This window comes from Mesocricetus auratus, unplaced genomic scaffold (genome assembly GCF_017639785.1).
Source record: "Mesocricetus auratus isolate SY011 unplaced genomic scaffold, BCM_Maur_2.0 Super-Scaffold_100018, whole genome shotgun sequence".
Classification (NCBI taxonomy): Eukaryota; Metazoa; Chordata; class Mammalia; order Rodentia; family Cricetidae; genus Mesocricetus; species Mesocricetus auratus.
The window spans coordinates 38,743,421-38,767,721 of record NW_024429199.1 but is presented as its reverse complement, the minus strand read 5'-3'; the positions used below and the strand labels follow the sequence as shown (position 1 = coordinate 38,767,721).

At 44.5% G+C, this 24,301-nt stretch overlaps 1 protein-coding gene across 18 annotated transcripts in view; it reads left to right on the top strand.

Moving 5' to 3' along the window:
- The window catches only part of Syne1 (spectrin repeat containing nuclear envelope protein 1), a 454,318-nt gene that overhangs the window by 245,290 nt on the left and 184,727 nt on the right, over nucleotides 1–24,301 (top strand). For all 18 annotated transcript variants that reach the window (XM_040728331.1, XM_040728319.1, XM_040728318.1 and 15 more), the window contains 12 exons: nucleotides 1,437–1,754; nucleotides 2,732–2,887; nucleotides 3,028–3,198; nucleotides 4,339–4,665; nucleotides 6,297–6,449; nucleotides 6,814–6,981; nucleotides 9,287–9,463; nucleotides 11,750–11,896; nucleotides 15,856–15,981; nucleotides 17,049–17,225; nucleotides 18,399–18,664; nucleotides 19,243–21,403. In XM_040728331.1, coding sequence (XP_040584265.1) covers nucleotides 1,437–1,754; nucleotides 2,732–2,887; nucleotides 3,028–3,198; nucleotides 4,339–4,665; nucleotides 6,297–6,449; nucleotides 6,814–6,981; nucleotides 9,287–9,463; nucleotides 11,750–11,896; nucleotides 15,856–15,981; nucleotides 17,049–17,225; nucleotides 18,399–18,664; nucleotides 19,243–21,403 — 4,347 coding nt within the window. The remainder of the gene's footprint in view (nucleotides 1–1,436; nucleotides 1,755–2,731; nucleotides 2,888–3,027; nucleotides 3,199–4,338; nucleotides 4,666–6,296; nucleotides 6,450–6,813; nucleotides 6,982–9,286; nucleotides 9,464–11,749; nucleotides 11,897–15,855; nucleotides 15,982–17,048; nucleotides 17,226–18,398; nucleotides 18,665–19,242; nucleotides 21,404–24,301) is intronic.

Here is a 24,301-nt window from a genome sequence, read left to right as displayed (position 1 = left end):
TTTAAGAATTTTAAAGTAAAGCTTCCATGTTTGTGCGAGTGTTATGTAAATTATGTGTTGTCTTGTTTCATGTGCACACGAGTACAAAGTGTAGCACTGACATGGACATTGCACTGAGGAAGCATGTGAGGTTGCTGTATCTTAATGAAAAGCCATCACACACTGGCAGCTTCAGATGGTTGTAGACAACGGTGTAGACTTGTCTTCTAGGAGCAGGATTTAGACAGTCTCACCAGGTAGCTCTGGTTGGCCTTCAACTCACCGTATGTGCTAAGCTGCTCACAAATTGGTAATCCTCCAGCCTGAGTGTCTTGTGACTACTGGGCTCACATATGTATACTGTCGCAGGAGTTTTGTTCTATTGTTTTTTTCATTTGTTTGTATGGATAGAAAGTCATGGCTTTTGCATGCCGAGCAATCATCTTAGTGAGCTAAAGGACCATCTATGTTACTACATTCTGACTGAATATGTTGCCTTTGCTGTGTTCATGGTGGCATTTTACATAGTTCTTTTTATTATAGATAATTGTGTCACTCAAAAGCTTGGATTGATTTCTTATGACTAGAATGTAAAATATATAATACTATTTTGCCAGAATAGTTAAGGATGTGATGTTTCTATAAAAAGCAGGCCAGGCCATTTAAGATATGTTCATACTCTTTTGTTTACAGTGAATCTTCGAGGCTTATTCTGTGTTTAAAGGGATATATTCTCATATAGGAACACCTAGCAGGCTGGTGGAATGATTCAACCTCCCGGGTCTGTATGCCCACAAAGGGTACTGGTCCAAATTTTCTGGGCCACCACATTCCCTAGAGCATAGACCTGGAAGAGGACTCCCACCCCTTACCACGAAGAGGGCCCACACTTGCTTTCTCAGGATTACCTGTAGTACCCAGTTAATGCCAATGCCACCAGCCTTGCATGCTGTGTAAGAAGATTCTGAGCTGTAATAAGCCTAGTTCTCTGTTTTAAGCAATATCCCTTTTGTCGTGACTGCTTTTGTCTACAAGCTGAAAAATCAAATTTCAGAAACTTAACTGGGAAATCATTATTTTATTTTTTGTTTGGTTTTTTGTTTGTTTGTTTTGAGATAGGGTTTCTTTGTATAACAGCCCTGACTGTCCAGGAACTCACTTTGTAGACCAGGCTGGCTTCGAACTCAGAGATCCCCCACCTCTGACTCTTGAGTGCTGGGGTTAAAGGTGTGAGTCACCACTGCCTGATGGAAATTGTTATTTTAATTGGGAGATTTCCAGGCCCTTTCTCTAGACTTGGGAAGGCAGTGTTGACTGTTAGGAACACACTGTTTAGTAGTAGAGAATAAAGCCACGCGCCTAGTGTGAATTACAAGCTGGCCCAGACGGTTTAGCTGAGGCTCACTGATCAGCGCGAACGGCGAGTGAGTCACGGTGCCCTTGCCGCTTTTCCCTAGGAGCTTCAAGTGCACTGTGCGGAGGGTCAGGCCCTGCTGAACTCGGTACTGCACACCCGGGAGGAAGTGATCCCATCGGGCATCCCCCAGGCGGAAGACAGAGCCTTGGAGTCTCTTCGTCAGGACTGGCAGGGATACCAGCTCAGACTGGCTGAGACCCGGACGCAGTTCAACAGCGTGGTGAACAAGCTGAGGCTGACGGAGCAGATGTTCCAGCAAGTAGATGAATGGCTTGAAAGGACGGAGGAGAAAATCAGTGTCAGGAGCCGACGCCAGAGCAGCCGATCCACCAAGGAGACGCAGTTGCTTCAGATGAAGGTGCGACTCCGCGCGCCAATTCCCCAGCCTTGTCAAAGCAAATTGCCTCGCAGAGTCTGTGCTTTGTTTCACGAGAACGTTCAGGAGTTGTCCGTCTAAGGTGGATGTCTCCCGAGTTTTCACTATGCGTATCTAGAGCACTTAAAATAATGAAATGGTTCTCCTTACAGCAGTTACTGCCTAGGTTCATCTTTGACAGAATTTGGTGCTGGGTCAGTGAGAAGGCTCAGCGGGTAAAGGCGCTTGTTGTACATCCTTAGTTACCTGAGTGTGGTCCCTGGTACCCACACCGGAAGGACAGAACCACCTTAAAGTTGTCCTCTGGCCTCCACACACGTGCAGGTGCTAATTAGTAACTAATTTTTTAAACTATAAAAAATTTAAGATAGAATACAGGTTTTTATAAAACTGTTATATTTATTTCCCATGTCTGCTGACTTCCATTATAAAAATATGGAGACGACAATCTTCTACAATTACGGCTATGATATGAAAGGGATCTAACGTCTAACGTAGTTCCTTAAGTTAATGATTCATAACTAGTTTCTTTTTTAATTTTTACATAAGTTCCTTGTACACATCCAAAATAATGTATAGACCTTGGCAATTTGTTCTCATTATTCATTTCAGTATTTTAAAACTGATTAAACTGCAAAGGAAGATGTGAAACACTTAAAGAAAATGAGGGTACTTGAGCCAAACCATAATATATAAAGAAAAATCCCCAGAATTATAGATATACAATCCTTATCACCATGTTGTAACTTAACTTTTCACAAGGATTAGACACACTTTCAAAGTTGCATTTCAGAATAAACGTGTTCATATAAGTACCGCGCTAACCGATTGCGCCCCTGGAGTTCCGAATAAATGTTTTCATAAACACAAGCGTGCCCTCTTCCGAAGGTGCACACAGTATTGTCTTATTTCCGTGTCCGGGCTGAGCTCCTCTCTCTCTGGCTCTTCTGTCGTCTCAGAAGTGGCATGAAGACCTGGCCGCGCACAGAGACGAAGTTGAGGAGGTGGGGAGTAGAGCACAGGAGATCCTGGACCAGAGCCACGTGAGCAGCCGGATGGGCAGCCAGGCCACCCAGCTGACCTCCCGGTACCAGGCCCTGCTGCTCCAAGTGTTGGTGAGCTGCCCCTCCCCCGCCATTCACCAGGGACGGCCTACGCCGTCTCCCCCAACTTCTACTGAAGATGTCTAGTGGTCCACAGTGGCCCTGGCTCCGGGGCTTTCGTCTGTGGTTCAATCTTCTCTTCGCTTTCACAGGAGCAAATAAAATTCTTAGAAGAGGAGATCCAGAGCCTGGAGGAAACAGAATCGTCCCTCAGCTCCTATTCGGATTGGTATGGCTCCACTCATAAAAACTTCAAGAACGTGGCTACCAAGATTGATAAAGTCGATGAAGTGGTGATGGGGAGAAAACTGAAGACATTGGAGGTAGGCATGCATGCATCCTTCTGGCTCCAGACTCGCCTCCTCCCATGCTCCTCTTCCACTGGGTAGATCTGGAAGCATGTGTACTCTTCCTGACTCCAAGTGGGTGACGGCAGTCAGTTCATCGTTTTAATCCAAGTATGGTTATACATGCTTTACGGCCAAAGCTTGTCCCACTCATAGTCATCTGAATGGACTATGTGCAACTGTCCACCGGGTGTTCAGTAGACAAAACCTTACACTTAGATCTTAAATTCACATCCCAGTGTATTAACAGACAAGTAAACATAATCTACTGGGATACAAGTTTGCTGGGGATAAAGGACACATTGGGTTCAAATCTCTGATTTGAAATTGGTGTATTGATCAAGACTTATATACGCCACTGAATTAAAGATGGGAACTTCAGATTCCTTGACAGGTCCAACCTGGAACACAAACCTCTAAAAACTTATTTTAAGGAACTACACGATGATTCCAAATAGAATCTGAAAACCTTTATTTGCAGAGAATAAGACCCATGCTGCATTTGCTTAACACTTGCTCTCTGTGCTAGATGGTTTTATATCAACACAAGCCAGAGTCATCAGAGAGGAGGAAGCCTCAATGGAGAAAACGAGCTGTAGGCAAGCCCATAGGGCATTTCCTTCCTTCCTTCCTTCCTTCCTTCCTTCCTTCCTTCCTTCCTTCCTTCCTCCCTTCCTCTCTCCCTCCCTCCCTCCATCCCTCCCTCCCTTCCTCCCTCCCTCCTTTCCTCCTTCCTTCCCTTCTGTCCTTCCTTTCTTTCTTCCTTTTTTTTCCAGAACATGGTTTCTCTGTGTACCCCTGACTGTCCTGGAATTCCATGTGTAGACCAGGCTGGCCTCAAACTCACAGAGATCCACCTGCCTCTGCCACTAGAGTGCTGGGAATAAAGATTTGTGCCACCACCACCTGGCTTAAATAGTGATCATTGGCCCATTGTGGGTGGTGCTGCCCCTGAGCTGGTGGTCCTGGGTTCCCTGTGACAGCATGCTGAGCATCCGTTACTGCCTCCTGGTTCCTGCCCTCACTACTTTTGATGATGAACTGTTGTACAGAAAACTGAGTTGCTCTTGGTCACGGTGTTTCTTCACAGCAATAGTAACCCACTTTCTTCCTCAGGTTTTGTTAAAAGACATGGAGAAGGGCCACAGTTTGCTGAAATCGGCTCGAGAGAAAGGGGAGAGGGCCTCGAAATTCCTGGAGGAGAGCGAGGCTGAGGCCCTGAGGAGGGAGGTCCATGGCCACATGGAGCAGCTGAGGGACCTGACCAGCACTGTAAGGAAGGAACACGTGAGCCTGGAGAAGGGCCTTCACTTAGCCAAAGAGTTCTCAGACAAATGCAAGGCGCTGACCCGATGGATGGCAGAGTACCAGGAAATCCTGCACGCGCCCGAAGAACCCAAAATGGAGCTGTATGAGAAAAAGGCGCAGCTGTCCAAATACAAGGTAGTCCTTGTTCCCTACTAACACGTGCATGTGGACATCAGTCAGGGGCTGAATGGGAGAGAGTCTATTCCAAAAGTGCTCACCTACACAGGTGTTGAGATATGCACCAAATAAATCCTCTTTATTGCTGATTTATACAGGCACAGTTGGCTAAACATACAGCTTTGGCATAATTTTTCCTATTAGGGACTAATATTCAAAGGTTGATATAATCAATCAACACACCTTTTTGATTCAGATCTATGGATCTTCTCAAGGGTGTTCAACCCCCCAACCTGGGGTCCGCATGCAGCTGAAGGTAGCTATGAACAGAACTCACCAAAAGAAATCATAAACTTGAAAATCTTATGAGATATTTTTGCAAGTTTTTATTCCTGTAACTTGACTGCATGATTCTCAAATATGACCTTTGTCACCAACAGCACATCTGTCCCATGTAGTCACTTTTGCTCTTATTTTTCTTTTCTTTTTTGGTTCCCCGGTCCCAGAAGCTGACTCCCGAGATGGCCCAGTTTAAAGACAATGACTGCTAACTGAACAATTATAGGAAAACACCTGAGAATTTAGCTTCTGGAGGGGCAGTGAGGCATTCTAGAGATATAGAGGAGATACAAATGGGAAGAGAAAGGGAGCAATCTCAACTGCTCATGCTTCCAAAATCATCACCAAAGCCGGCTTCCACTTACATGTGAGGTGTTGCCATGAATGCCCATGCATTTCTGCACATCTGGTCTTAACTAAAGAAACTCTGGCATAGATACCATGATAGAAAGACATATATGCATATGTATGTATGTATGTGTATGTGTGTATGGTGTGTATGTGTGTATGTGTGTGTGTGTGTGTGTGGTGTATGTATGTGTGTGTGTAGATATCATGATAGAAAGACATATATGCATATGTATATATATATATATGTATGTGTGTGTGTAATTCATAACCCAGTACCTTGATGGAGCTGTAGGCCATCTGTGTTTGAAATTGGCCGTGGAGGATTTAGCAACAGTCTTTAGGAATGAAGGTGTGCAGGCTCACCCCAAACTGCTCCCACTGAAGCTAGTGGTATTTCTAGCTCCACTGTTGTGCCTGGCCTCCCCTGCAGGCCTGGCAGCTTGTCACTGAGGATGTACTCATGAGAACCCCCTCCTCTGCTCCCCCATTTGGGATCAATTTCCTAGTATGGTTAAGTATGTTTTGAGCCTGTCTCAGCAAGTGTGCTGCTGGACATTTTCTACCTAAGGCCAACTCTAACTCAAGCTGCAACAGACACCATGCCCTCCTCCGAAATGAAAGACAGTCCTTTTTGTCGACATTTATCTCTAAGGAAAGTAACGAAGTGGGAGGCAGAATAGGAGCTGTGTGCAATTTCACTAAATAGCAACTTTTCCATTTTTCCCCCACTGCGAAAGGCCATTACATGTCCTTTCCCCCCTCTGTATAATATTTTTAAATGGCACACACTATGGCAAAGTATTCTCTTTTTAATGATTTGTAGCTAATTGGTTCCATAAATACTCACTGTCTCCTTCTCTGAGGTGGGTGGTGTCATGGCTGCCGCAGGCACCCGTGTGTTTTCTTCCTGTTCACCAAATGAAGCGGCTGCTTCTCCCTTTTTGTCTCTGTGATTCAAGTCACTGCAACAAACGGTGCTGTCCCACGAGCCGTCCGTGAACTCGGTGCGAGAGAAGGGTGAGGCACTTCTGGAACTGGTCCAGGATCAGACTTTAAAGGACAAGATCCAGAAACTCCAAAGTGACTTCCAGGACCTCTGCAGCGCGGGAAAGGTGAGGGCGGAGAGTGGTGACAGGAGTGCAGACTCCTAGGGAGGTGTCAAAGCCAGCCTCTGTCATCTCAACTAGAGACTGTGGTGCACTGATATGGGCCAGAGGCACGATGGCTGATTTTCCCAGTCCTGGTGATTTTCTACGTAATTAACTTCCTATTAGATGCTGGGGATGGATACCATGCCCTTGAATGTACTAACCATATAGTCTACCCCTGAACTGCACCCTAACCCCATCTTGGTACCTTTTTGACACAATCCAGTTTGCCTAACTTACTAATCACCCGAAATGTTTTTAAACATAACACAATTCTGAGTAAGTTTTTGGCTCCAAAGTCAGCTCTGATGCTTACCTGGTTTTGCAGGAGCGAGTCTTCAGTCTGGAAGCAAAAGTCAGAGACCACGAAGACTACAACAGTGAACTCCAAGAGGTGGAAAAGTGGCTGCTGCAGATGTCGGGCCGGCTGGTGGCACCTGACCTTTTGGAGGCCAGCAGCCTGGAGGCCATTACCCAGCAGCTCGCTCACCACAAGGTACGGTTAATCTCACCACGGGGTGGCTTTGACTGCCCTGCCACTGTGTATGTGTCTGCATGTGTGCATACGTGCAAGTGTACATGCATGGTGTGTGTACATGTGTGTCTTGAGTGCAGCTATGAATGATGACTGTGCTTCAGGGGTCTGGTGTTGAGTCTCAAGTGCAGCTGACAGTTTAGAGTCATTGAACCTGATATTTGGGAGAATAAAGATTACTGAAACCTTAGCATTCGGCTCCCGAATGTGTTGCGCTTTGTTGGGCTCATAGATACATATATTTTTTGTCTTGGAATTTATTGTGCATGGATCATTTAGCAAAGGAAGAGATTCCTTCTCCTTTAGAAACACATGCGAACCATGGACCACACCACTGGGAGTCAGTCTGCATTCTAGGCCAGCCACAGTCCCTTCCTAGCTGGGACCTGAGCCTCTCTGGGCAGCTTGTCCTCATCTTGTCTTACCTCATAGCTGTGCTGGAAATCCTAGTGGCATGCGTAAAAGCATTTTGTGAGCCAGTAAGAACCACACCAAGGGTGGACTTTCTTATTTTTGCACGTCTGTGTTCTTAGTAATTGCACACTGGTGACAGAGAGCGTGTGGACCATTTTACGGAATGACCTGCCATGACCTTAATGAGAAATAATTTTATTTGTGATGTAGACTGATACAATGTGTTGTGCCAGGAAAGCCATACTCTTCTTTGTCAGAAGAAAATATTCACCTCATAAATAGCAGAGAATCAAGTGCTAATCTATGACCAAATTTCTCTGAACACGTAAGTTTCATTTGATCCTAGAAGCTAAGTGGAGTCGAGTATGATCAGTACATAGATGGCAGATGAGCAAGTATTGTGAAGACGTTGGTGGGCTACAAAACTGTGCTCTCCTAGTGTGCATCCTGTTGCTGTGGTAACTACCATGACCAAAAGCAACTGTCGAGGGAAAGGCTTTCTTTCACCTTACATACAGCTTACAGTCCATCACGAAGGGGAGTCGGGGAAGGAGTGCAATGCAGGAACAGAAGCAAAGACTACAGAGGAATGCAGATTACTGGCTTGCTCTCTTTGGCTTGTTCAGCTGCTTTCTTATACAACTCAGGAACACCTGCCCAAGAGTGACCCACCCACAGTCTACTAGGCCCTCCCACGTAAACCCTTAACCAAGAAAATGCCTTGCAGACTTACCCCGAGGACAGTTTCATACAGACATTATTTCAATTTATATTCCTTCTTCTTAGATGACTCTAGCTTGTGTCAGGGTGACAAAAGACTGCCCAGTACACACACAAACCCAGTAGGTAGTCCATCCCTGCAGAAATCTCAGGGAGTGATCTCTCCTCTCCATCTCCCTCCCTCTCCCTCCCTCTCCCTCCCCCTCTCCCCCACTCTCCCATTCTCCCTCTCCCTCTCCAGCCTAGGACATAATATGTCAGTTTCAAGCTGAAGACAAAAGTGGTTTCCAATTGAGTTTAATATCCACTCACCCAACGCCACTGGACAAAAGGAAAACACAGCATTGCTGAGAGCCCAACCATGATTCCATTACGTAGAGATGCTTCCTCCCAGGCCCCCTCATGTTGGAATGTGTCACTCGTCATTACTGTTGTATGACCTATAATGATTCAAACCTGGTTTGACAAGCTTGCTTCTTGATCCCTGAGCAATCTCTGAGCATGCTCACTGAACACACATGTGAAAAAGGGTGGTGGGAGCCGAAGTCTAGAAGGACATGGCCCTTACTACTGGGTTACCTCAATAGGACCTTTCTGAGCTTTAATCTCTCATCCAAATGACATAGCAACCCACATTATTAGATCTTATATATAATTTCCAGACTACAGTGTGCAATTAGCTGTAGGCATGATAGTTACTTTTATTCATATAAATGTCATTGGGTATAAATTATTACTATTTTATTACAGAACAGTAAGTAAATTAAATAGTAATTTTATATCACCTGAGGTAGAAAACCATGCCTAGGTTATAAATGTAGATTTGACACACAGATGGACATCTTTTACCCTGGCTGTTTGACAATGCCTCTCTGAGACCATCTGTGACACACTCTAGCCTTGAAGTCACTTCACCGTCACGTGACTAATCCAGACCTCATTTGCTCTTCCCATTGGTGGCTTCCTGAAATACTCATTTTCTTTTTTACCTAATGCATCACCAAGATGAATCCCGCATCCATGCTAAAAAGGTTTGTTAGGCAATAAAATGAGATCTTGAACTTGATGCTTAATAAAGAGGTGGTTTCAAGCTGGAAATGGAATCCTGGGAGCTCTGCTTCATTTTTTACAGGCAATGATGGAAGAAATAGCGGGTTTTGAAGACCGCCTCGATGACCTCAAAACCAAAGGAGACATTTTAATCAGCCAGTGTCCAGACCACCTGCAAACAAAGCAGAAACAGAGCGTGCAAGCTCACCTGCAGGGCACAAAGGACAGCTACTCGGCCATCTGCAGCACGGCCCAGAGGGTGAGTGCTCTGGAGGGTTCCACACAGTAATGGACTGAAGAGGAAGGCTAGGTTTTCAAAAGTAGAGTCGATGGCTAATCTTTAGAGGGGCTTTGGTGTTTCGGCAGACATGTCAGGGGTCATCTGCTCCATGTGAGGAAATTTAGAAATTCAGACATTCGGTTCCATTCAGTCCTTTAAAAAAAGAATTAATTATGAAAACCTATTAGGCTCTGGATGTGATTCACTTGGTTGAGTGTCCGAAGCCTGGGCTTTGATCCTTAGTTCATCTAAACCAAGAGTAGTGCCACATGTCTATAATCTTAATACTATAGAAATAGAGGCTACAGGGTCCAAAGGTCATAGTCACCCCATACTACACTACATGGCAAGTTCCAAGTCAGCCTGGGTGACATGATTCCTATAATTCCTACACTTGGAAGTCTTAGCTAGGATAGTGGCCACCAGTTCAAGGCCAGCCTAGGCTACAAAATGAGATCTTGTCTCAAAGCAAACAAAAGGAAAGTTATACTGGCAGTTTTTATTTATTTTTTTACACATCATCAAAACTCCCCCACAGTTTGCCATTTATTCTATAGCATTAAAATAAATACATTTGCATTCTCACCGTCATTGATTTTTTTGACACCGTGAGGCCTGGTTTTCTACTCTAACTAATTTTTGGGCACTTGTATAAAAACTGAAAACATAGAGTAAGTCCATGTCAGTTTTGAATTATGTTTTAATGGGCGTATTTCCACAAAAACTACATTTCTCAATGTCATAGATAAATCTATGATAAATAAGAATTGTTCTTTTAATGAAAACTAGTATAGCAAGCAAGTTGATTTCTATTGTTATAGGATTCAGTTTTTGTTGTTTAATTTTTGGTTGTTTTGTTGTTATGATAGGGGTTGTTCATTCGTTTGTTTGTTGTTGTTGTTGAGACAGTCTTGCTATGTCACCCTGACTGTCATAGAACTCACTATGCAGATAGGGCTACCCTCTAACTTTCAGAGATCTGTCTATCTTTCCCTCCAGGGAGATGGAATTCAAAGTGTGTGCCCCCACCCCAGCTATTGTAGATTTTTTAAATGAAGTCAAATGTTTTTGACTGTTTTTAAAGAATTATATTAGACTAGCCAGGAAGAATCCATGGGACACACTTGGAGGACAGGCTTAATCTGTTTATAACGAGAGAAAAATATAAATTGTAGATGATAAAGTTGATTCCCTTAGATTTGAAAAAATTTTTCTTTTGAAATTAGGATATACTAAGTTATATTACCAGGCTTGAGCTCATTTTATAGACCAAGGTAATCAAGCTGATCAAACGATGGAAAATGAATTAGTTGAATAGTCATATCAGAAAAAAAGTGTATGAATGACTCCTAACTATGGTTCTTTCAAATTTTTATTTATTTATTTATTTATTTTTGGTTTTTACGAGACAGGGTTTCTCTGTATTGTTTTGGAGGCTGTCGGTCCAGCCCGGCCTCGAACTCACAGAGATCTGCCTGCCTCTGCCTCCCGAGTGCTGGGATTAAAGGCGTGCGCCACCACCGCCCAGCGGTTCTTTTAAAATTTTTTAGACTTATTTATTTCACGTATATGAGTGTTTGCCCCAGTGTATAATGTACTATGAATGTGTATCATACCTTCAGAGAGGAGAAGAGGTTCCTAGTACCTTGGGATTGGCAGTACAAACGCCTGTGATCAGTCATGTGCTGCTGCGGACAACTCGGGGCCTTTGGGAGACCAAGTGCTCTCAACCACCAGGCCATTTCTCCAGTCCCTGGACTGTAGTTCTTAAATATATCTGCCATTGTGGAATGCACATGCCAAACTCTTCCACTTTTCCATGTGCTGTTACTTATATCTAGCAAAAGCATCGGAGTTTAGAGAAGTTTGGTTGTCTTTTAAAGATGGTGATTCTTTTGTTTTGTTTTGTTTTTAGCTCCTAGTTTAAACAAAAGCTCCAGTGTTTATAATACAGAAGGAAGCTTCGGGAACCTCTGGCTTACGTCCTCCTTTATTTCAATGGCTTCGTGTACTCTAACACATTTTATTCCTTCTATGAACAACGGGCCTGTTAGATGTGGCATTGTCATGTGTGGATAGATCGGGGAATCATGAAGTGGGCTGCGGCCTTGTGCTTTGCATCATTTTGGAACACGTTCAGTCATGTTAGATCTGTACCTGGTGCTAGGGAGTCCTGAGGATTTGAAGGACTGCTCCCTGTGCTTATTCAGTTATAGTGATGCTTCTAGAGGGAGGCGTCAACTCTAACGCAACGTTCCGTCTCAGGTATACCGCAGTTTGGAATACGAGCTCCAGAAGCACGTGAGCCGGCAGGACACCCTGCAGCAGTGCCAGGCATGGATTTCTGCAGTCCAGCCAGACCTGAAGCCCAGCCCACAGCCACCTCTCAGCAGGGCGGAAGCTGTTAAACAGGTAGTACAGCCTGGAACGTTTATGGTTCTTATGAGTCATTCGTGCATTCAAAACCGCTGGCTTCTAGGAACAGCAAAGTGTAAACGAGGCCTGATCTCATCGTCTGTGCTCTAACACAGGACCCGTGGGATAGAAAGAATATGGTTCTTAGGGCTAGGGTTAGGTTAGGTTAGGGTGAGGATGAGAGGTAGGGGTTGAGGTTAGGGGTTAGAGGTTAGGGCTAGGGTTAGAGTTTAGGCTTAGGGGTTAGGTTAGAGTGAGAGTTATGGGTTGAGTTTAGGGGTTAGAGGTTAGGGTGAGGGTTAGGGGTTAGGGTTAGAGGTTAGGGTTAGGGTAAGGGTTAGGGTTAGGGGTTAGGGGTTAGGGTTAGAGGTTAGGGTTAGGGTAAGGGTTAGGTTTAAAACCTTAGCAGGAGGTGGTTACTGGCTCCACCACTTAATTTCTCTGAATCTGAGTTCTCTTCTATGTGAAACGATGCTTATAGTTACAACTGTTACTCAACATACATGAGGAGTTGGTTTCAGTGACCCTGTGGATACCACAATTTGCAGGTGTTCAGTCCCTTGCTGGAAATGCTGTGTGTGGTGTCAGCAATGAATTTACCCATGTCCACACAGCTTCTTTACACCCTCTGTGGGTTACTCTGAATACTTAATGCAATATAATCCTCACAAACAGCTGTGATGAAGCTGTGTGGGCAGCTGTGATGAGGACACAAGTCTGTGCATCCTCACCACAGACATGATCTTGGTTTTCTTCAGTGCACTCACTGGACTCAGCCTTTGGGTGCAGAATCTCAGGCTCGAGGACCAGCTGTACACATCCTTCTGAACTCTGCCGAAATTCAATGCCATCTCCCAAAGGAATGTGAGCCGTAAACAGACAAGCAATGCCGACTTCCCCCACTGTTGCTCTTATTTTTCGACAAACGAGGTGCTTAGGAAATGATTGTTAAATGGATGCTGAGGAGAATGTCAATTGTTGTCACAGGAAAGGACTCTATTGCATATTAATATAATATCTGTAAGCTTATAATCATGCTACAGAAACTTCATTAGGAGATGAAATGTTTTTAAAACCTTTGCGCTTAACGGATTAACATGCAGTGCAAATCTTGTGGGAAAATATCATAGAGGAATTTAGTTGCGAATGTTATTACTGCCAGATAAATAAATGATATCAAGTAAAAATTTCAATTTCCTTACCTCGGAGATCAATGTAAGATCCTCACTCATTTAATTCTCATAGAGAATGCACCCATTTATTCTATTCCCCGTGTGAGATGGCTTAAGGGATTTACATTATTTAAGTCACAGAAAAGCTCACATCAGTATATATATATGATATATATATATCATACTTTGGAAAGCACAATACCAGAAAAAATATGTCTTTTTTAAGTCAAGAAAAAATAATTAAAGGCTACTTAGATTCTGATTTTTCAGTTTTACAATTTGTGCTGTGTATTAAATTATATGAAACAGTGAATTTCCTCGTGGCATTCTTGCACAATCTTTGATCGCACCTTCTCTGCCCTCTCTTATCCCTCTCCTGTCTCCTCCCTTGTCCCTAAAAGCCCACATTTACTCTCAAGTCCATTTTTTCCACTCTCTAAATTCCAAGTATGAGAAAAACCACGACCCGTGTCCCTCTTAGTCTGACTTCTTTTGTTTAACACGGTGGTCTTCATTTCCATCATTCTGCTTCAGGGCAGAATATTAGATCTCCACCGTGTCCATTGGCCACATTTTCTTCCCACTGTGAGTTCCCTTGAGTCACTCCTTTTCTGCCTGGGCTGTCATTGTTGGTGTATTCCGTTTCAAACATTCCAAAACAAAGCTTAATTTTTCTCCTTTCTTCCCACCCAAAAAGTGTTTCTCACAATGGCCTTCGGCCAGAACAGGGCAGGGTTCACTACGGCAAGCGGGAGGCACACACTGATCTTGCTTGGGTTTCTGAGTGTGTAGCTCTGTGCCCCGCCGCCCACCCACAGCCTTCCCAGTGCCTGCCACCTACATGAAAGTAGCCACAGAAGAGAGTTAGAGGCTGTGTGCCATCTGGGTCTGAGACACTGAAGACAAGGAATTGTGTTTTGTCAAATTTTCTTTCCCGTCTTCTTTCTTTTCCTTGTTCCAACTAGTTGACGTTTTCCTTGCTGGATACTGTCTTCATGCCAAACTGTGCAGGCCTCTCACAGTTGACTAGCACAAACCTATGACTGGAGCACCCACGACTGAGGACTCTACACAGAGGCACATTCGGAGTCAGGCTTTGGCCTGTGGCCCCAAGTAGCATTTGTGACTCTCCACTTCTTCTCCTGTAGTAAATGCCCCATAAACACACACCAGCAACACTCAGTGTGGCCACAAGAGGCTGACACAATGGTTTGATCCCATTCGGAGTCACATGTTTTTATATGGCATGGAATAGAACCTGGGGAGATGAGGAAAACTATGCAAGATTTGCCTTGGACGTTAATGCTAGCAGTAATCATTTGCAACTGTTCCTACTGGTTAGAGTTGAGGTAGCTGCATTAACCACAAAATAAATCATCCTTTAAATGATGTTTATTTTTGAAACTCAAATCTTGACAGCTATTCTCTTGTCATTTCTAAACCCTCACCTGTCTGGGACATGGGTCATGGCCTGGGTCACAGGACATAGGGTGGTGTTGTTCACACTGGTTACTTATTAGTAAGATTAGTCGGAAGTGAAACACCAGGTACTTTGCACATTGAATATTCAAGGCTCTGCTTCTCACTTTCTGGGAAATGGATCTGTATTTTTATACTCACATGGGAAGCCGACAGGTCCTCTGTGCTCTCTCTCCATCACTGCCTGAGTCCTCCACAGACTGTTCATGTGAAGAGTGGCACACGGGCCCAGGCTGTTACCATTATTTGCCTAACAAAAGACGATTTGAGGCAGCAAACATTTTACTTTTTTAAAATCTGATGATACTGGAGTAGTGGTCTAGACTTGGGTGGCATCATATTACCCCCTATCCAGGGTCATTTAGTTGCAACTATGCACATAGTCAGATGCCATGATTAATAGTAGCTGAGATGCTGATGGTTCTGAGATGGTCCAGTCTAAGGATGCTACTGAGCATCCCACAGTGCACAGGACAGGCCTCTCCTCAAAGAGCTACTTGCCTTTGTAGATGTCAGTGGCTCTGAGACTGGAGACTGCTGACTAGAGGCAGAAACCAGAACACTGGCATGTTTGGCTTATTTCATTTAACATGGTAGCTTCCAGTTCCATCTATTCACCTTCACAGGCCATACTTTCATTTTTCCTTGGAGCAGAATAAAATTCCATTGTGGGCACAATGCTAAGCATCTGTAAAGAGAACCATGTTCCCGTGTTTCTATGAAGACATGAAAAACCAGAACAATCTCTTTGAATGAGCCCCTCTTGGGATTTGATACAGGGAAGAGCAGGTGATGAACTTCCAGCAGAGGAAGGAATCCCAAATATATCACTCCAGTGAAATTCCCAGCTCACCCTGACTGTGGTCTTGACCCCTATACACAAGGCACATCACTCCAACGAAGCTTCCCAGCTCACCCTGACTGTGGTCTCGGCTCCATGCTGTATAGCAACATGTGAATGAGCAGAGTAGGCTGAGACTTCTTTTCCTGATATAAAAAAGGAAATGTAGATGCTGTGAGAAAAGCCGGAAAGACTGGAGACAAGCCTTGGGTTTTCCCCCTTTCCCAGACCCTGCAGACAGCTCTAATTATAATGTGAAGCAGATGGTGGACAAACAGACCCGCCAGTGTGTTTGGGATTCTCTCCCATGAGTCACAAATATATTTCAGGACAGTGGTGAAAACACTGGCAAAACAAGATGATTTCTGAAATATCAATAAAGTGCTACCAGCCACACAGTCTGCTGCCTGAACAGCGCACCAGTCTAAGTGACTCTGACAATTAAATGGTTTTTTCTCTTTCAGGTCAAACACTTCAGAGCTTTGCAAGAGCAAGCAAGGACCTACTTGGATCTCCTTTGCTCCATGTGTGACTTGTCAAACTCCTCAGTGAAAAATACCGCAAAAGACATTCAGCAAACAGAACAGCTGGTAAAAAAAAAAAAATCATGATCACAGAAAATTATGTTTTTTTCTTATGCTCTCTTCTTCAAATCTTCTCCAAAGGCTGTGGGGTTCAAAGAAAATGTTTCTTGAGATATTCTTTCTATAATCCCCTTAGTTCCATAATGATGATTACAATATGGATTTTAGCCATCACAGAAATGAAAGTGGATATTTATGGAGTGGAATCATAGCTGAATTGTTCAATCTATTCAACCCCTGCCATTTGTACCTTCCTCCACTCTAATTACCAGTCTCTTGCTGTTTTCATATGCTCTCACACCTTTTTTGTTATTCTGTTTTTTCTTTAATTCTCAGCCTGGAGAATGCCTTTCCCCAGCTGCTCTGTAAATCAGGCCTGCCCTGGGCTAACGCTTAAACCCTTCTAAAAGGTGAAATAATCTAAGTATCTTTAGTAGACATAACGAAACAAATTATGCACTTCCGAAAGCCAGCAAAGCAGACCGAAAGGTGATCTAAAACATTAATAGGGCCGGGTGGAGCAGGCTGGAGAGTCTGTGATCCCACAGCTGGGGTGGGGGCTGGGTAGGTTGAAGCAGGAGGATTGTCAGGACTTCTAGGCCATCCTGAGCTGTACAAGTCCCTGTTTCAAAAACAAAAGCAAAAACCGCAACAAACCCTCAGAGTTTTATGAGATGAAAAGAAAAATTCATTAGAGATGTAGGCCTTTCTTAATTGCTCCCAGCCCAATTTACCAGTCAAATAGCGTTTCTCTGGCCTATGGGAAGGTTCTTGGGGCCTCTTTTGATCTTATACACTGTTAGAATGTCTTGCATCTTCACATCATTAATTAGACTCACATGGGAGAACTCTTAGATGTGGCAATTCGATAGAAACTTTCTTAAGCTTGTAGGAAACCTGCTTTTCTCAACACAGATGAAGAAGTACTTTTCAGATCTCGCTGGGTGTGAGCGGTGTTGGTCTCTTGCTGAGGGTGGCTCTGCCCATGGACCCACTGACGGCCCACACCTCAGAGTCACGGAACAGAGAGGTGTCTCTGGAAAACCGGTAACATTTAGCCATGTTTCCTCCAGATTGAACAAAGGCTGGTCCAAGCCCAGAACTTGACCCAGGGCTGGGAAGAGATCAAGCACCTGAAGGCCGAGCTCTGGATTTACCTGCAGGACGCTGACCAACAGCTGCAGAACATGAAAAGGAGACACTCAGAGCTGGAGCTCAATATTGCTCAGAACATGGTCTCTCAAGTGAAGGTGGGAACTAACGTCTCCCTGAGGGGTGTGGAGGCCAAAAACAGCAAAAGATACAACATACTCAGTACATTCATTTCAGTATGCCCGGGTTTTTGTGAGTCCTCGGGCACTAGGACAGCCACCTAAGGACTAAGTATGAGCAGCACACAAACACAGGTTGAGCACTGTGACACACACTTGTAGTTGTCTATGCTTGCAGGCTTGTGCCCAGGAGGTTAAGACTAGCCCAGGCAATGTAGCAAGACCCTGTCTCAGTAAGTAAAGCAATACTTTTCATGTATATTCTCAGAGTCCTACATGGCCATTTTCATATGAAACACTCACTGTTGGCAAGCAAGCCTTTAGCTTATAGAATCAGGGAACTGCTGTTTGACAAACACAGGGCCTCATTGTTCAGATTTTTATCACCATATAGCTACAGCTGTAGGGGTGTATTTATTAAACCCATTTATTAAATGCAGCCTTAATATGCAATTAATTTAAATATAGCAGAGATATAATTTATAATGTATATAATATGTATACTCAAGAATTATTGTCATAATATAGACTTGATTGGAAAGCAAGGGTCATGTTTTAAACAAACTTTAAGACTGTCTTCTTTGATGATGAGTTATTTGTATTTTCTACTGAATGCTATTTGTAACTACAAAATAAAAAGAATAGAGGGATCCTGAATTAAATTCATCTTTTTCCAAAAGAAGCATAAACTTTTTAACTTTTAATATTAAAGTGGTTTTGTTGTTTTTATTTGTTCTTGTTTTGTTTATGAAGCAGGGTTTCTCTGTGTAGCCCTAGCTGTCCTGGAACTCACTTTCCAGACCAGGCTGGACTGGAACTCACAGAGATATGCCTTCCACTGCCTTCTAGGTGCTGGGACTAAAGGTGTGTGCCACCACCACCATCTGGTTTAAATTTTTTTTTCATACAATATATCTTGAGAAAACAAAGCCCTTACTTCAAGGAAACATACTTCTAGATTTAGTTTGTACTTCTTAAAATAACACAAAGCAAGGAAGTATCAAAGTTACTCTATTCTTCCATAGCTGGGAACTAAGGTTCAGCAGAAATAATGGTGGGTTTTAAATTTTTCTGTTTCTTTTTTTCCCCTTTTTTACTATATGTAGAGGTATTATATCTGTGTCTTGGTCTGTTTTGCATTGTCATCCTCAGGACTTTGTGAAGCAGCTGCAGGGCAAACAGGCCTCTGTGAGCACCATCGTAGAGAAGGTGAACACGTTAACTAAGAACCAGGAGTCTCCTGAACACAGGGAAATAGGCCACCTGAATGACCAGTGGCAAGACCTTTGCCTCCAGGCTGACAAGCTCTGTACGCAGAGAGAACGGGACCTTCAGAGGAGCAGCGATTACCACGACCGCATGGACATTGTTGAAGCCTTTCTTGAAAAATTTACTACAGAATGGGACAACCTGGCCAGGTAGCAGAAATGCTCCAGCAGCTCACCACGATGCTAAGTCAGAAGCTGACAGAATGTCACTGAGATCCTCACATATAGCAGGGTTAGACAGGGGAGCTTCCTGGTTTTGTAACACTAATTACCAACAAACAAGAGAGGCGCCTTTGTCTGTGGTCTCAGATGCTATTCCAGAGCTAACAACTCTGGATGTTTTCACCTTGGTTAGCTGCCAGTCACTGGTTGCCATCCATGACTCCAAAATGGACCCATCTTGATCTTCAATGCCCCAGAAGTTTGTTTCTCTGCAAGGCTGTCAAGTCCCGAAGCTACATATACTCCATGTAGTTTAGTCAAGTTTGGTCACAGTACAACGTATTTTTCTTATTGCTCCGACCAGGTATTATTTAGGCTCAGAGTTTGGGGGAATGCAGTCCATCGTGGAGAGAAAGATGAGGTGATAGGCATCCCCACAGCAGCAGTCTATGTTTGAGGCAGTCATGGTGAATCTAAGTCTCATCTAGCTATGAATGTGCACTCAATGAAAATGCTGAAATATCATTTAGGAGCGTACTGAACGGACTTGTCCTGTGTGTTTATAGGTCCAATGCGGAAAGCACAGCTGTCCACTTGGAGGCTTTGCAGAAGTTAGCCTTGGCGTTGCAGGAGAAGAAGCACGCCATCGAAGAACTGAAGGACCACAAACAGAAACTGACAGAACACCTGAGTCTGGATGACAGGGAGCTGGTGAGAGAGCAGACCAGTCACTTGGAGCGGCGCTGGTTTCAGCTTGAGGACCTTGTCAAAAGGAAAATCCAGGTGTCCGTCACCAACTTGGAGGAATTAAATGTGGTACAGTCCAGGTTCCAGGAGCTGATGGAGTGGGCCGAAGAGCAACGACCCAACATTGCGGAGGCCTTGAAGCAGAGCCCACCTCCCGACATGGTTCAGAACCTTCTCATGGACCACCTGGCCATCTGCAGTGAACTGGAGGCCAAGCAGGCACTCCTGAAGTCACTGACGAAAGACGCGGATCGCGTGATGGCTGACCTTGGCCTCAATGAACGCAAGGTGATCCAGAAGGCGCTCTCCGATGCCCAGAAGCACGTGAATTGTCTCAGTGACTTGGTGGGCCAGCGGAGGAAGTACTTGAACAAGGCTTTGTCTGAGAAGACCCAGTTTCTCATGGCAGTCTTTCAGGCCACCAGCCAAATCCAACAACACGAGAGAAAGATCATGTTCCGGGAGTATATCTGCCTACTTCCAGATGACGTGAGCAAGCAAGTGAAAACATGTAAGACTGCCCAGGCGAGTCTTAAGACTTACCAAAATGAGGTCACCGGACTTTGGACACAGGGTCGAGAACTGATGAAAGCAATAATAGAGCAAGAAAGGCCAGAAGTGTTGGGGAAGCTTCAGGAGTTGCAGAGTGTCTATGACACTGTTTTACAAAAATGTAGTCACCGGTTGCAGGAGCTGGAGAAGAGCCTAGTTTCTAGAAAGCATTTTAAGGAAGACTTTGATAAAGCCTGCCATTGGCTTAAACAAGCAGACATCGTTACATTTCCTGAAATCAATCTCATGAATGAGACTGTTGAACTCCATGCACAATTGGACAAATACCAGAATATTCTAGAACAATCTCCAGAGTACGAAAACCTTCTGCTCGCACTGCAGAGGACTGGGCAGGCCATGCTACCATCACTAAATGAAGTTGACCATTCCTACCTCAGTGAAAAACTCAGTGCTCTGCCACAACAATTCAACGTCATTGTTGCCTTGGCTAAGGACAAGTTCTATAAAATCCAGGAAGCAATTCTGGCCCGAAAGGAATATGCTTCTTTGATTGAGCTGACAATCCAGTCTCTGGGTGAATTGGAAGACCAGTTCCTGAAGATGAGAAAAATGCCCTCAGACCTGATCGTGGAGGAGAGTATGTCCCTTCAAGAGAGCTGCAGAGTCCTTCTGGGTGAGGTGGTGGGCCTTGGGGAAGCTGTGATTGAACTGAACCAGAAAAAAGAAAGTTTTCGCAGCACGGGTCAGCCTTGGCAGCCAGAGAAGATGCTACAGCTGGCCGCCCTGTATCACAGGCTGAAGCGACAAGCAGAGCAAAGGGTCAGTTTGTTAGAAGACACCACCAGTGCTTACAAAGAGCATGTGAGGATGTGCTTGCAGCTAGAGAACCAACTGGAAACCGTGAAAGCCGAGCAGGCCAAAGTGAACGAGGAAACACTGCCCGTGGAGGAGAAGCTCAAAGTTTACCACTCGCTGGCAGGCAGTCTGCAGGACTCTGGGATTCTGCTTAAACGAGTGGCTGTCCACCTCGAAGATCTTACTCCACACTTGGATCCCTCCGCTTATGAGAAAGCCAAGGGTCAGGTTCAGTCCTGGCAGGAGGAGCTGAAACAGTTGACATCCGGCGTCGGGGAGATGGTGACCGAGTGTGAGAGCCGAATGGTACAGAGCATAGACTTCCAGACAGAAATGAGCCGGTCCCTCGACTGGCTTCGGAGGGTGAAGGCAGAGCTCAGTGGGCCGATGTGCCTTGACCTCAACCTCCAGGATATCCAGGAGGAGATCAGAAAGATCCAGATCCACCAGGAGGAAGTCCTGTCTAGCCTGAGGATCATGAGTGCCTTGAGTCACAAGGAGCAGGAGAAGTTCACCAAAGCCAAGGAGCTCATCTCTGCAGACCTGGAGCATACACTGGCTGAGCTCAAGGAGCTAGATGGAGATGTGCAGGAAGCCCTGCGCACCCGACAGGTTTGTAGGGGGCGTTCTGCCTTTCTTTTCTGGGCTGACTATCTGTAAACACAGGGAAAAGTCTGGTTGGGGTTGGTTCTCTGTTTAAAGCCCAATCAATGCTTTATTTTATCCAAGTGCGGTGAGTCAGGCATATAATTCCAGCTATTTCGATGTGGGGACAAGGAGGATTAGGAGTTCAAGGTCATCCTAAACTGCAAACCACTTTGAGGCTATCCTGGGCTACAGGAGACCTTATCTCAAAAAACCACAAAACCAAAACGAAGTAAAAGAAAACCAACAAACAAAAAAGCCTAACACTGCTCTTTTGATGGTCCATCAAATCATCCTCAGTGGTGGTTTCAAAGACCATTTTTATTGCTTACCTGTGTGGTCATTGTAATGTGTCCCATATTGGATACATTTTACTTAGATCAGTGTAGTGTGACACTTTTTCCCTCACCTTTAGGGGAGATAATAAAATGATTTTGATAATGTAGCTTGCAACAGATTCAACCAACATCAGAGAAAATTTTCTTTTCTTTCTTTTTTTTTTTTGGCAACCGACTCATTTGTATTGGCATATATTCACCATACAGTCCTGGGTTTCATGAGGACATTTCCATGCATCATCCCCTGGACCGTTTGTCTCCTGTCTTTCTCTAGTCAGTTTTCATTCTCATGTATTAATCGTACACATGCATGTGTGTGTGTGCCTCCGTATGCATAGTGTAGGACTCTCTAGATGCGCCTGTTCTCCTGCAAGTGACACCCTCTCCTTGTTTATAATTCCATAGTTTATGCACACCACATTCTCTTTATCCATTCCTGCCGGTGGATCCCCGAGTCAGTTCCATAGCTAAAGTATGATGGGTAGTAGCGCCACAGGAAATGTAGATGGTCAAGTGTCTCTGCAACATGTTGACCTAGAACCATTCAGGAAGATGCCAAGAAGTGGCATGGCTGGCTTACGCAACAGATCTGTGTGTAAATATTTTGAGGAACCTCAGACTAATGTGATTGGCATATTTAAAAAGAAAATGAAACATTTACGGTCATTTACCCACAGCTCCCCTAACAGTCAAGTGTAACAGCATTGTATGAGGTGTCAGAGGGGATTTGGAGGTGACGTCAAGTATGGCACGTTGTGCAGGGTACACTTACATCCTACGGGGCTTCATACTAATGCTCTGAGCATCCTAAATCAGCAGAGGCCCTGGCAATGATTCCCATAGAAACACTGTGAATATATTAATGAAATATGTGACCAGTGGATACTTAGTGCCCTTCTTATACTGCATGAAGCCTAGCATTTTAAAAATCACATTGGATGGAGAGGCCAGATGGATGACACAGACCAACTCCGGCACCGAGGCATGCTCATTTGTAGGCTGTCCCATCCGTTGCCCCGTTTCTTCTCCTCTTCTTCAGGTAGGAGTGCTTCCCTCTCCTGGCATCAAATGTAACCCAGCAGGAAGAAGGGTGCTCTATCTGCTGCTCCTGCGACCTGGGAACAACAAACAGCACCGGAGTGTGTGGAGACCCTCCCAGGTTGCCCTCCTACTGGGGCTTGCTCAAGGCCCTGCACACTCTCCTCTTTCAATATAAGAGGAAAGATACCATGGCTGCCATGGAATTATTTCCTTTAATCCCCTGGCCACTGGCCTGGGAATGTAGCTCTGTTGGTAAAGTTCAGTCGCTTGCCCACCATGTACAGGACTCTGAGTTTAATTCCCAGCACTACTTAAGTGGAGCATAGTGGTAGATGGCAGCGTACCCAGAACTTGAGAAGTAGAGGCAGGAGGAGGATCATAAATTAAACATCAACATGGGGCATTTGAAGCCAGTCTAAGCTATATGAAAACCTGTCTCTGAAGATAATAATAATCCTGGCCTAGAGAGATAGTTCAGTGCTTAAGACTATGTGATGCTCTTACTGAGGACCTGAATTTGAGGACCTTGAGCAGGCCCATCAGCACCAGTAACTCCAGCTCAAGGTCATCTGTGATGCCTCTTCTGGCCTCTTTGGGTATCAGGCATACAGAATCACTCCCATCACTTACCTTCACTTTCCTACGTAGATTAATTTTAACCCTTTAAATAGCAAACCTTGTAGTGTGGATGTAAGGTTGTAATAAACACACCAAATGCTGGCTTTTCGAAGTGTGCTTAGCATACTTCCTCTCCGTGTTAGAACCACTGTTAGACTTTAACAACTATTTTCCCAACAGCTGTAGATACAGAGACAGGCTCCTGAGCGCAGGGCAAGCGTTGACCTCTTGTGTTTGGCAATCATCTGTCACAGTGGTTCTCAACCTTCCTGATGCCACCACCCTTTAGTGCAGCCCCTCGTGTTGCAGTGACCCCCAGCCATAAAATATTCCAGTTGCTACTTCGCAACTGTAATTTCGCTACTGTTATGAACTGTAATGGAAGAATCTGATGTGCAGGCTATTTGATATGCAACCCTCAAATGGGTTGTCGCCCACAGGTTGAGACCTGCTAGCCTATCACATTGATTATTTGTTTCAAGCTGGCAGTTCTGGAACACGATGTTAAATCTGGGAGGCTGCTTTGCCTCTGTGCCTTAGTTGGCCTCCGTCCAGATGTTATCGGAAGTATTTGTACCACATGCTCACCCTTTGTCCCCCTTCCCAATGGCTCATTATTTGCTGTCCACCCTGACTACTGCAAAGCTATCTTTGCTCTCAGTGTGACTCCTCTTGTACATTCACCGATGGCTGGTTAGAGTATTTCCACTCCTTCTGGGTTTGAAGTAGCAAGCCTTGTGGATTTCTACTTCTTCTATTTTAGTCTCTGCTCAAGACTTAAGGTCAAGTCATTCATTTCCAGAAGCTGCAAAGACTAGTTTGGACTTTGAATGTTGTCATTCTTTTAACCCATTGAGGCATAACTACT